The sequence below is a fragment of the Zalophus californianus genome, chromosome 12, assembly GCF_009762305.2.
Source record: "Zalophus californianus isolate mZalCal1 chromosome 12, mZalCal1.pri.v2, whole genome shotgun sequence".
NCBI lineage: Eukaryota > Metazoa > Chordata > Mammalia > Carnivora > Otariidae > Zalophus > Zalophus californianus.
The window spans coordinates 13,844,917-13,857,688 of NC_045606.1; the positions used below are offsets into that span (position 1 = coordinate 13,844,917).

General features: G+C 43.0%; 1 protein-coding gene across 2 annotated transcripts in view; it reads right to left on the reverse strand.

Moving 5' to 3' along the window:
• Positions 1-12,772, reverse strand: part of POU6F2 (POU class 6 homeobox 2) — a 494,308-nt gene that overhangs the window by 7,907 nt on the left and 473,629 nt on the right. For both annotated transcript variants that reach the window (XM_035723420.1, XM_027575065.1), the window contains exon 8: positions 5,450-5,618. In XM_035723420.1, the coding sequence (XP_035579313.1) occupies positions 5,450-5,618 (169 nt within the window). The remainder of the gene's footprint in view (positions 1-5,449; positions 5,619-12,772) is intronic.

Sequence of the window (12,772 nt, forward strand, 5' to 3'; positions counted from 1 at the left end):
CCAATGAGCCCAGGGTCTTCCATGGGGCTCCAGACACTCATCACACCAGGAAGCTGAGTTCCTTCTTCCTCTTCTCACACGTTTCCCCTCTTGTCTTTTCCCTCGTTCTACTTAGAGAGCTGATGAGATAGGAATTCTGTGAAATTTAAACAGGTTGATGATCTGTTGGATAAAGGCCCAGGGAAGGGAAATCGGTATCTCCTTCTTTGCACAATTTCTTAATTGCTGGAGATGAGCTGCCTGATTTTCTTTATATTATTTTTCTTACCCATAAAATCAGGTGGCAAAATGTCTTACTACAGTTTTCTCCATGAGTCCCGAGACTACAAAGGCCCCCAGCCCCATGCAAAGAAGGGGCCCACCCATGAACAAAAATCAGTTTCACCCTGATTATATGTGGGACTTGTTTTCACACTTTGGGAGAATTCATGAGGTGGTGTCTGTAAGGTGTTTTTGAATTGATAAAAAAAATTTATGCTTTTTTTTTTTTGGATCCTAAAGTTTCTGTCTTAAACTCTTGAGGATTCCCCTCCTCCCACTGTTGGAACAATAGCCCTTCCTTAAGGGATATATGCTTTTCTATCTGAGGAGGGGAAACAAAATGGGAGCCTCTTCCCTGGGATGTGACTTCAGCTCTCAGTCTGGCTCAGAGGTTGACATTCCATCCTGGGATAGCTCAGTCTGGTTTTCCCTCATCCAGTCTCCTGGCTCAGGGAGGCTGGGTTAATTTCAAGGAGGATTCTGAGGCCCCCTTGACGGGGACCTCAGAGGGATCTCTCAGATCCCCTACTGGGTCGATCCAGCACTAGGGCAACCCGGTCTGGGATTTCTCTGCATTGAGGAGGAAGTGACACCTTTCAGAGAAATCTGCTTCAGATGAAGTCAGCCCAATATATTAAGTACAGGTTCAGGAAGCCACAAGAATGATTGCCAGGATCTGCCCCGAATCTGACCCTTGCTAGAGGAGCCAGAAGATCAACCTATATAGAGATTAACTGGCCCAGAGATTTAGAATCAACTGGCATTGAAAATCGGCAGGATTTCATAAGCATGACGTTTCCCAAACCAAATCTGGAATGCGAAGGCTGAGAAATAAAAGATTTTTTATGGGAACTAAATTGAAATTGGGTGAAAACAATCCTTTCTGCAGAATCTGGTTGTATGGTCGCTGGGTCCACACCGAACTGAGCGCTGAGGATGGATCGGCACAGATGTTTTGTTTTGTTTACTTTTTAAAATTTAGCTCCTTCCACCAGTTGACATGGACATCAGTATAAGGGGTTGCTAACTGGGTCGAACCGTCACCATCCATCAACATCATCCTTCTACAACCTCCGTTTGTGGGATTTTTCTATGAAAAACATGCAACTTTAAAGAAGCTGCCAAGTATGAATTAACGGTCTTATGTAAACACCCATCTGCTTTTTTATGCTATTCTCACAGCAAATAATGGGCATATTTACCAAATATTTCTGAGAAATAAGAAACCACTTAAGAACGTGCAATGTAATTTGGGAGAACAGTTTACTTGCAATATGGTGACTTCATTGTGGAAAATAGTGTGAGTTGTGATCATGGGAATCAGGGGTCCCATAAGCTATCACCATGCATCTTTATGTTCACTTTATGTTTGTTTTTTTCTGGTAATAGCCAGCAGTCCTTTGCTGTCTAAAAAAATCAGGTTTACTGGCCAGGGGTTTAAAGAGTGTGTACTGAAAAACAAAACAAAACCAAACTCAGCAAAGAATTAAAAACCCCCAAATCTACCTGTTTTTAAACAATACTGTGTAAATCTTGAGCCAATTTGGGACATTTCTCAAGTCATTTGTTTGACTCTGTTAGACTTTCCAAAACCCTGCTTATAGAAACTATCTTTACTTCTGATGACTGTGGCGAACGAACAAGGTATATCACAGGGCAAGCTGTGTGGGAACAGTGAACAGGTACCTACAGGAGGTGTTCTTGGGAGTAAGGAGTGTGCTTATTCGGTAACACTGAGCTCAGATATGGTGTTCTCTGCACATGAAGATCCCATTATCATTGTTAAGGCATTAACTCTATGTTCTTTTGCCTGGAGTGGGGAAGATTTGGGGGTGACTTCTGGTTCCATTTTCTCTGGAACAGTGGCAAGTTGCACAGCACTGTGGTGACAATATTTGACCATGGATGAGGGAGGGTTCATTGACCAAGGTCTTGACCACAGGTTCTAGTCCAGTTTGACCTGGCCTTGGTTTCTTGGAGGGATTTGTTGATTAACCATCCAACGCAATTCAAGAATTATTTATTCTAGCAAGTCTTTCTGTTCTGTCTCAACCTCTAAAACCAAGTTAACTATCAACTATTTTTTTTTTTTAGATTTTATTTATTTATTTGAGAGAGAGAGAATGAGAGATAGCACGAGAGGGAAGAGGGTCAGAGGGAGAAGCAGACTCCCCGCTGAGCAAGGAGCCCGATGTGGGACTCGATCCAGGGACTCCAGGATCATGACCTGAGCCGAAGGCAGTCGCTTAACCGACTGAGCCACCCAGGCAACTGTATTGCCATAGTCCCTGTTCACGTGTTGATCATAGTGTTCATTTCTCTTTATTGTAACTGTTTCTTTGTTATCAGTTCATGACCTCCCCCAGGGCAGGGAGCCCATCTTGCTTATTTTTGCTTTCTTAATTTCTATTCCTGTGCTTGGCATATACATGGCACTGTGTTTTTATTTTTAAGTTGACAGCCTCTGACAAAACCACCCTCTTATTCCCCTGTAATTTCATCTGTATCACAACTACATCTGAAGTAGGGGTTTGGTCTCCCCATATTATCCTATCTGCAGATTTGGTGAAGTTTCATCTCAGACAAAAATAATTTTAAATGGATATTTCATGCTTGAATATAATTTCAAAATATGCACACTGTGTAATTTTTCTCTTTATATTACCTCAGGGAAAACTCTGTGCTTTAATTGTAAGGCATGGGTCCAGGCTCTTAAAGAATTACTTGAGGAATATTTAGGTGATTTGACATATACTGTCATTCAAATGTCACTGGATAAAATTCAGGTGTAAACATCCGATTTTTGAAGGCTGCCGTGCTGTGTAGTGTGTGTATGACCCATTGGGTTATCATCCTGGTCCTGCCACCCATTAGCTTTGTCACACAGAGTGTCACAGCCTCTCAACCAAGACGGGATGTGGTCCCTCTGACAGAAGATGGCCAAAATGGGTAGTACTTTCAGGATCTATCTGATGTCAGTTTCAAGATCTGCAAATGAGGATTTCTATGACCTCACTGTATTAAAATGAGCACGGTATTGAAAGTGCTCTGAAAACCCTTCTTTACAAATCAAGTTTTAAACAGAGATTGGTTGGGAGAATCAGCATCAGAGAAATGCTCTGTGTATCATTCATTGTGTAGTTGGGTTTTGAGACAGAAGGAAATCAATTAAACAACATGCTCAAAATCGGTAGCAATTTTAAGCCCAGGAGTGGGTTTGTATAAAGTCCGACCCCCAGGGGGACTGCTTGAGCCTCCCCTATATTTGCCGGAGAAGGCTCCTCATTCAGGCTCTGCATATGAGTTTGGAGTTTCCTGCCTCAAGTGCATATGGTAAAGGAGTCTCTGTCCCCATTCTTTATATTTCATATCAGGATATGTAATATGGTTCACTCATTATACACCCAGAACTTAGATGCCCCATTGGCAACCGTGCAGTTGAAATTCCATCTGTCCCACTAAGTAGCTCTGTGATGGATTTCTGAAAAAGGCTACTCCTTTCCTGACCAGTTTGAGACAAATGACTAGAGAGAACCCGGTATCATCCATCTGTCTGTCTGTGTGTTCAGCCACTCATTCATCTCCAACATGAACTGAGTGTTTACATTGTGTAAAATACTGTATTTGTGGGATGATTTGTACTTTATTTGGTATTTACCTTATTTCTTCTCTATAAGATATTTGATCTCAGTTCCTTTTCTTACAGGACCAAAGCTTAAAGCCTATCCTAAATTTATGACCGTGCTGCTATTTATAACTAGAGTATTTTGTGGAAACTTATGCAGAATATCGAAGTGGAATGATGTTGAAATCTTTCCTAATACCCCGATGAGGAGTGTTTTTCTTGGGGAAAATCTGGCTATAATTAAATTAACTTTATTTATGATTTTATTCTAGTAAAACTAGAGTTTCTAGCCCAAATGACGGGGGTTGTATATCCAAACAACCTATAATAACTGGTTGATGGCAAACTTCCAATATGTACCCTGAAACTCTGGTGTTGACACATCTTTGGGGTTAAGGGGCCTCCAGGCTAGTTGAGATACTTGGGCATTTTCGTATCTTCCCAGAAGTCCCCATTCTCTTCTCCATTCCAAATCCTTCTTGCCTGAATTATCCATATAATTGAACTTATATGTAGGTATGTACACACATATATATTCTTTTTTGGGGGGTTGCTTGCATGGGGAGGGCATGGCAACCCTCCAATTTGCTTCTCATTACAGATGATACGTGAGGATTCCTGCTGTTCCTGTTATAACAAGTTATTCATGACACTTGATCAAACACAGATACTCAGATGTGTCTTTATTTTATGGCACAGATATCTATGCAGTGCTTTAGCCCTTTAAACCTGTAATTACTGGATTTTCGGTTCCTGGAGAATTATAATCGAAGTGCGCATTCTGTGATTTTATTTACGGGTAAAAATTGCACCAAAGGTGAACGACTAACCTGAAATCAGACCATTGTCCCATTCATCTCCACATGTTCTGATTTGCATGTGATACACACGCTGTCTTTACGTGGGGCCGCATACCATTTCTAAACATTACATATATATGTGGCCCACTCAGGGAAGCAGACCTGCAGGCTTATTTTAGTTTATGAATGGTGGTTCAGAGATTTCCCATCCTGTTCCAGCCTGTGCCGCTTTCCCCACGTGCCCCTGGAGGCGGCTCAATGTGCACACACACCCACCCGCCCATGGGCACGCTCTCTTTTATTTCCTCTGACACCTACAAATAGAAGGCAGGGGACTTCAAACACACGGAAAAGCAGCTTGACCTGCTGGCTGAGTACCTGTTGTTGGCGATTTCAGTTCTGAGCTCTGTGGCTCGTGGCCTGCAAGCTGATCAGCTTCTCCCTCCTGAAAGCGGCAGGACTGACTCAGCATGGCAGAAAGCGCTTGAGATAGAGACCCGCCCTGCGCGCACCCATCAAGGGGGCATGCTTTGGGGGCCTGTTTCCCTAAGGAACCATCTGGCCCTGGGCAGAGACCTTATTCCAGTATTGGCGTAGAAAGGCCGGGAAATTCCTCTTTGATGTTGAAAGAACGAGAGAAAGAAGGACGGAGGGATGGTGGGGAGAGAGAAAGGGAGGGGAGAGAGAGAGAGAGGAGGGAAGGCATTGCAGATAGGCAACAAGAAGGCCACCATGATTTAACGGAGCCAGAAAGGATACTTACTGCTGACTAACTGGCCCACGCTCAAAGCTGAAGAAGAGGAGGATGAGGAGGAAGAAGAGGAAGCCTGCCGGATGGGGCTTTGAGACATGGATGCTTGGCTGTGAGCCAGGTGCAGAAGGCTGCTTTGGGAGGCTGCTTGACCCACTGACGTCTGCGAGGCTTGGTGGAGCTACATGGAAAGGGGATGTAAAAAATACACACATGAGTGAGAAATCGGAGGGTGGAAATGCCAGGGGATAGAAGTTTCATCTGGGGTTGAAGCATTGTATTTCCAAGAACATTATATTGCTCAGGAACAATGCAAACTCTATACACAACGGGCAGGATTTTTTTTTTTTTTTTTTTAGTATATAATATGTTGCAGCTTGCTTGACAGGCATTTTATTAGTAATCCTAAATATATTATTAATTCCCTACTTGGCTTGCGGGAGCACCCAATTTTCTACCTTTCTCGACCTCAGCATGTGGCTGGACTCTTTTCTGCCTGTTCACACAATTACAGCACACGTGGCAGGCAGCTCCAAGAGGTACAGATAAAATACAGTGCTGGCCATCACCTCGGAGTGTGCAACTCAAGCTCACGGGTATGGCTGTGCCCGACCAATTTGGCTTCTGTAACTGGTATTTTTAGGAAAGTTCCCATTTAGGCTGAGTGTGAATTGAGTTTGGGAACTTTCTGCTCTCCCCTCCTCCCTTCCCCCCCCCCCCCCAATCAAAGAGTCTGGCTGGATTACTGTAAAGTGGGGAAGAACGTTCTCTGATGTCCTATAGGAAACGGAGAGAGAAGTTGGGGCAGCCAGGACAAAAATATCCAGTAGTATTTGTGGCTTTCAGTTGTTGCTCTCTTACTCCGTGCCACCCTGTGTTAAGGACTTTGATGCCCTCGCTCATTTCTTATATCGGCCTGTGAAGTGGGTACTATTTTAACCTCTCTTTTGCAGACAAAGAAGTGGAAGCTCTGAGAAGTTAAAGGGTTTTGTGGGTTCATCCGGTAGGTGTAGGGGAGCTGGTGTCTGGACATGTGTAGTCTGACCTGGAGGCTCGAGCTCTTAATCACCACGCCAGAAGCAAGAATTAACCTAATTTTCAAAATTCAGTGCGCCTCGAGAAAGGTTGTCTTTATGTCCATTTATTCATGGCTCCTTTAGAGGTTCTCAAAGGCCTGTTGTTCTGGGTGGTGAGGGAAGCCCAGCACAGGAGAGGGAGGTTGGAAGAAGCCCCGCCCCGGAAGCTGACACAAAGGGGGCAGCTCAAGACCCTGGACAGGTGCACGATCAGCCTTAGCCATCGCACCCTTCGTGGCTGGAGATAGCCCTCCTTGGTTTACAAACTGCTTTCGTGGCCATTGTCACACTCACAAAGGTATAGTAGGGTTTCTATAAAAGGAAGTCAGCCCAGGGGGAGAATCAGGTCTGGCCCTGAACTTTGGTTGGCTCTCCCACCAAAGTCCATGGCCTGACCTGACCTCTGATCACTTGCTCAGGATCTGACGGTCAGCCTGGGACATGTCAACTTCACATTTGTCACTGCCTTCCCTGTGTGTGTGTGTGTGTGTGTGTGTCTGTTCATTTTTTCATTCAACTTTATTGAGAGATCATTTATACATAATAAAATACACCCATTTCAAGCATGCAGTTTGATGAGTTTTGTCAAATAGACACATCTGTGACACCACCTTCATAATCAAGACATAGGACCTTCCTTCCCATCATTCTGTAGAGTTCCCTCATCCCCTTCGCAATCCATTTACCCCCAAGGCCCAGCCCCAGACAGCCACAATGGACTTTCTGCCACAATGGACTCATTTGGCATGATTCTAAAAATGGAATCGTACAGTATGTACTCTCCTTTTATCTGTTTTTTTTTTTTTGCTGGGATACTGTTTTTAAGATTCATTTTGTTGCATGTGTCAGCAGTATCATCCCTTTTTATTGCTGAGTAGTATATATAGTATATATTTGTAGCATATATCTCTATATTCATATAGATATCTATGCCGTAGGTTGTTTATCCATTCATCTGTTGATGGACGTTTGGGTTATTTCCAGTCTGGGGCCATTATGAATAGAGCAGTAAACGCTCATGTACAAGTGCTTGTGTATACCTGTGTTTTCATTTCTCTTCTATAAACACCTGGGAGTGGAATTGTGGAATTCCTTCATCCTACTATAAATGCATGTTGAACTTTTTTAAGAAACTACCAGACCGATTTCCAATGTGGTTGTAGCATTTCGTATTCCCACAAGAAATGTATGAAAATTCCAGTTGCTCTCTGTCCTTACCAATGCTTGGGATTTGTCGGTCCTTTAAATTCCCTAACGTGTTTTTAACCATCAATTAACATTTTACCTGCAAACAACTATTAGTAAAATGCTACTTTGGAAATGCATGAGGAGCTCTTTCTCCTTCTCGTCCCTTGTGGTAATGCTTTTGCTCCCCCGGGTTCATATGACATCCCTATGCGGCAGATATACACCTAGCATGATTATGAGGCATAAATGACTGGCCCAAGGTCACGTGGTTCGGAGAACATTAGAATCCGGGCTCTCATTCATAGCTCAGGGCTCCTTCCGGGATGCCATTTTGTCCCCCTTCAGAATTGCTTGAAGTTACCTTTCAAGTGAACATCCTTATTGTTACTGAACTGTGCTAAGTGGAGGTTATATTGTGAATAAAAGATAGTGATAATTGACATGGAACCCAAATTAATATGCATCAAACATCTGCCCCAAAGTAATTAGCCGATCTGCCGAGCACATAATCAACAATTGAATCCAGTAAATTTTATTCTGTAGGGACAGATATTAAAGATTAAATCTATTTTTAATTTGCTTAATAAAAGGTGATGGATATTTGCATGTCAGTCTACCCCTTCTAACTTATTGAGTTGTCCTTCTAAATATTGTTACTTGACAAAAGCTTTTCACAGTTTTGAGTCACTGAATCATGAGATAGCCTTCCGTTTTACCATTCCATCAATATTTTATTGGCCCTGGGTGTGGTAAAGTACCATCAAGGAACTGGGTAAGACAATAATCAATTAAAATTTTTCTTCCTCAGATACAACTCAGTAGAGAAACAAATTAATGGGCTGCAGTCTCACTAAGGACACAAAAAAGCAAACTAGGCCTTATGCCTTAAGCTATGCAGGAGAAGAAATTCAAGAGGAAAATAAAATAGTTCTTTTAAGAGCTTGTCCTGTGTCCACACAGTCAGAGAATGAGATGACTCTAAGATACCTAAGTGTCTAAGAAAGATACATTTCTTCCAAAGTAAATAAGCATTTTTTTAGGACATTGGGGTTCTGCTTTCCCTCCATAGTTTAACCAGACAATATGGAATAACCAAGAAAAATTCTGAAAAGTTCTTACTTGTCAAGAATCGAGATTATATAATCATCATTCTAATGTAGAGAATGTATAGACATGTATCTGTTAATTCTAGAATCACATGTAAGTCCAGATGGAATAGCCTTTTGTACATATCAAAACGAGCCCAGAGACTGACCCTCTTTTATCACTTCTTCCCTCAGAAAAAGAGGATGTTAGAGTAACACTTCTCTTACTTCCCATCCCTAGCACTGTAATTCTTTCAGGTAAATGACAAAAAAATAGCCTTATCTGTGATGTTCTTAGTTTCATGAGAAATATGCTTAAAAATATATGTAACATCGGAAAAATGAAGGGGGGAAATCAGAGGGGGAGATGAACCGTGAGAGACTGTGGACTCTGAGAAACAAACTGGGGGTTCTAGAGGGGAGGGGGGTGGGGGGATGGGTTAGCCTGGTGATGGGTATTAAGGAGGGCACGTTCTGCGTGGAGCACTGGGTGTTATACGCAAACAATGAATCATGGAACAGTACATCAAAAACTAATGATGTAATGTGTGGTGATTAACATAATAAAATTTTAAAAAATATATATGTATCAAATAAAGAAAGGGAAAGCAGAGATTTAAGCTACTTCATGAAACAACTCTGGATTTCAATATAGAAATTTCAAAGACTTTAAATAAGCAACATTAGAATTAGATTTAATTCTGTTGTTTTTCAGACCCCGACTTAAATCTGAAAATCCTGTATTACTTATACTGTGTAATTACTGGCAAAAGAAATAGGTGTGTAAATGCCTCATACATAACTGGCCATAAAAAGTGGCATACTTCACCAAAAGAGTGTGCAGGTTATTTGGGAATAAGGAGAAGCCTGAAGGAAAGCCTTCTTTCCTTTTCCTTCCTGGAGAGAAGAGACTTAGAAGCTTCTAAGAAGGCAGATGTTTTATTACATTGGTTGGTTTGATCTTGAGAGGCCAACTGTATGGATACCATTGATGAGATGCTTCCCACATGTCTTTATGTAGACTTTTAAATCTTAGTATTAGCCCTTTTGGTTAGGTATTGGTGTTGTCCTTACAGAAGAGGAAACAGACTTAAGATGGCTTACCTGGGGTCACACAGCTGATATAACTGAGTTTTGAGTCCAGGAAAGTCTGACACAGGAGCCAGCGCTCCTTCCAGCAGGCACACCACTGCCCCACTCCTGTCTACCCCTGGAGACAGGTATGAGTCAGGAGGACGGCAGGAAGCTCTAGCTGGATGGTGTGGGGACACATGAGATGTGTTCAAATTGGTCACGGTGAGCTACACGCTAGAGTTGATCAGCACAAGCGTAGATCATGGTCTATCATTTTGAACATATCTCATCTGTTTCGCTAAATATGACAATTTAAGTATTTTTCTAGTTTAGGATTATTTTCTATAGGTCCTGAATTTAAAAATGTCATATTTTTTAGGAAAACATGGTAGTCAGAGATGGCCAGAGCACTATGATTTTGGTGTCGTCTGGGACACATCTTGGATGGAATTGCTTATAGATTGTCCTTTGCTTAATGTAATGAGTTCCAGTTATTTGTTGTACCCCAAATTTACTTTTCTCAGTATCCTGTTTATATGATCATATTTTCTATTTATTCACTATACCCCCACTGCACTGCCTAAAGGATCTGGAATTTGTTTCCATCTAAGTTCGGGGAATCACTTTCTTGCCTTTTATTGAGCTGTAAGTCAGATGTAAATAGGCTGTGTTATGGGCTGAAATGTGTCCCACCCCAAATTCATATGATAAAGTCCTAACCTCCAGTATCTCAGAATGGGACTATAATTGGAGATTGGGTCTTCAAAGAGGTAATGAAGTTAAAACGAGGTCCTTAGGGTGGGGCTTCATCCAGTATGACTGGTGTCTTTCAAAAAAGAGGTTAGGACACAGACTGGTAGAGGCGGGAGACCATATGTGGACACAGGAAGGGGGTGACCACCTGCAAACCCAGGAGAGGGGCATCAGGGGAAGACACCCCTGCCCGACACAGTGATCTTGGACTTCTAGCTTCCAGAACTGTGAGACAATAAACTTCACCCTATTTATGGCACTCTGTCAGCCCCAAGCAGACTCATACAGGCTGAGAGCACAGAGCCAACCAAACAGGAGAGGGAAGGGGCAGTTCATGTTAACCTGGGGCTTTGCATTACCCAGGGAAGGAGGGAGGAATGTCCATCTCTTCCAGGAAATGACAAACAGGGAAGGACAGGATTCGAGGTCTGAAAAGCTTCTCCCTTCCTGTGGCGTGTGAAAGGCTGGCTTTGTTGGTTTGTTTGTGTTGGCTGGAATTGCTGGGTGTTTAATATATTCAACAAAAGTAAATTCAAGTACAAGCAGGCTTTACAGACGTTCTTGATTTTCCATGCCCTGGCTCCTTGTAGAGCTTCCATGTGTAACACAGTATATCTTTAATAATGTTTTAGTTTCTGGAATAAAGCATCTTCCAATTGAATCCACAATTGCTACAAAAATAAGTGGAGGTGACAGGGTCTTGGAAAGTGGGATAAAATGCAGAATGTCCTAGACAAGTTGGAAAAATGAATGCATATAAACAGTAGAATTCAAATGGAATTAAATATAGAGAGATTAATTTGGGGAAGGAAAAACTCTCCAATTATGCCAAGGCAAAATGGAGGAGGTCCGGCCTTTTACAAGTATGTCAGGGCAGGGAGCCATATAATGAACCACAGACTGAACCCCCAGGTGGTGCGATGAGAACGTGAATATGACCGCAAGAGTTCTAGCAGGAGCAAGAGCATGCAGGAGGACATCATGATTCTCTGTCCCTGCACTTTTCTGAGTACCTACTGTGTACCTTATAATAGCTCGAAGAGAAACGAAGTGGGTCTCCAGATTTAGCGTTTATCAGAATCACCTGGCTGTTAAAACACAGATCATACCCCCCACCCTTTCCCGGGGGTCTGATGCATCTGGGATGGGGTGCAAGAATTTGCATTTCTAACAAGTTCCTACATGATGCTGATGGTTGGGGGACCACACAAGGGTTTTGAAGGAGCTTCTCTTTGAAAAAGGGTAAAGGAGGAGTATTTATTATGTCCAAACAAGAGAAGCCACAGCCCAGATTTAATAAGAACCTTCAAGAATGAGGAGGACATAATGACTGCCTGAGTGTTACTGAGCTGCTCGTTCCACTGTGGGTAGGACAGGACCCCAGATCTTAGATTTGCTAAGATTTAGGGTTTATATCAGGACAAGCTAGCTTGAAAAATTTTGAGGACCTGAAACATGATATTTAGTGGAGATTTGAATTATCTTTTGTAAGGCTTGAAAAAAGCAAGGAGGGAGCTGTCCTTTTGGCAGGGTCCAGGAGACTCCCTGGATTTTCTTTCTTTCTTTTTTTTTTTGAAGATTTTATTTATTTGACAGAGAGAGACACAGCAAAAGAGGGAACACAAGCAGGGGGAGTGGGAGAGGGTGAAGCAGGCCTCCCCACTGAGCAGGGAGCCCGATGCAGGGCTCGATCCCAGGACCCTGGGACCATGACCTAAGCCGAAGGCAGACGCTTAACGACTGAGCCACCCAGGTGCCCCCACTCCCTGGATTTTCCTCCTAGTTCTCTCCATGACTGGGAAGTGGCTCTTTAACCTGCACAGGAAGAAGAGCCCCAGCTGTAAGACTCCCTCAGATACTTCCTGTCTGTAGGGGAGTGAAGCTCCGGAAGCGGAAATACCAGTGGGCTCAAGAAAGAGAGCAGTCACACCAGACACTCAAGGCTGCGGGGAAGTGAGGAGAGGCAGCGTGGGGGCAGGATTCAGGAAGACACCGCACACGGGCAGGCAAGGCCAGTGGCAGTCCTAAAAAGCGCTGGGGACACACAATGATGGGACAAAGCAGGGCAGAAAACCAGGGATTACATGGAGTTGAGGTAGTAAGGTGGGAGAGTGCGGTGGGTGAGAGGAACGGGTTAACATTCACAAATGAGATGACTA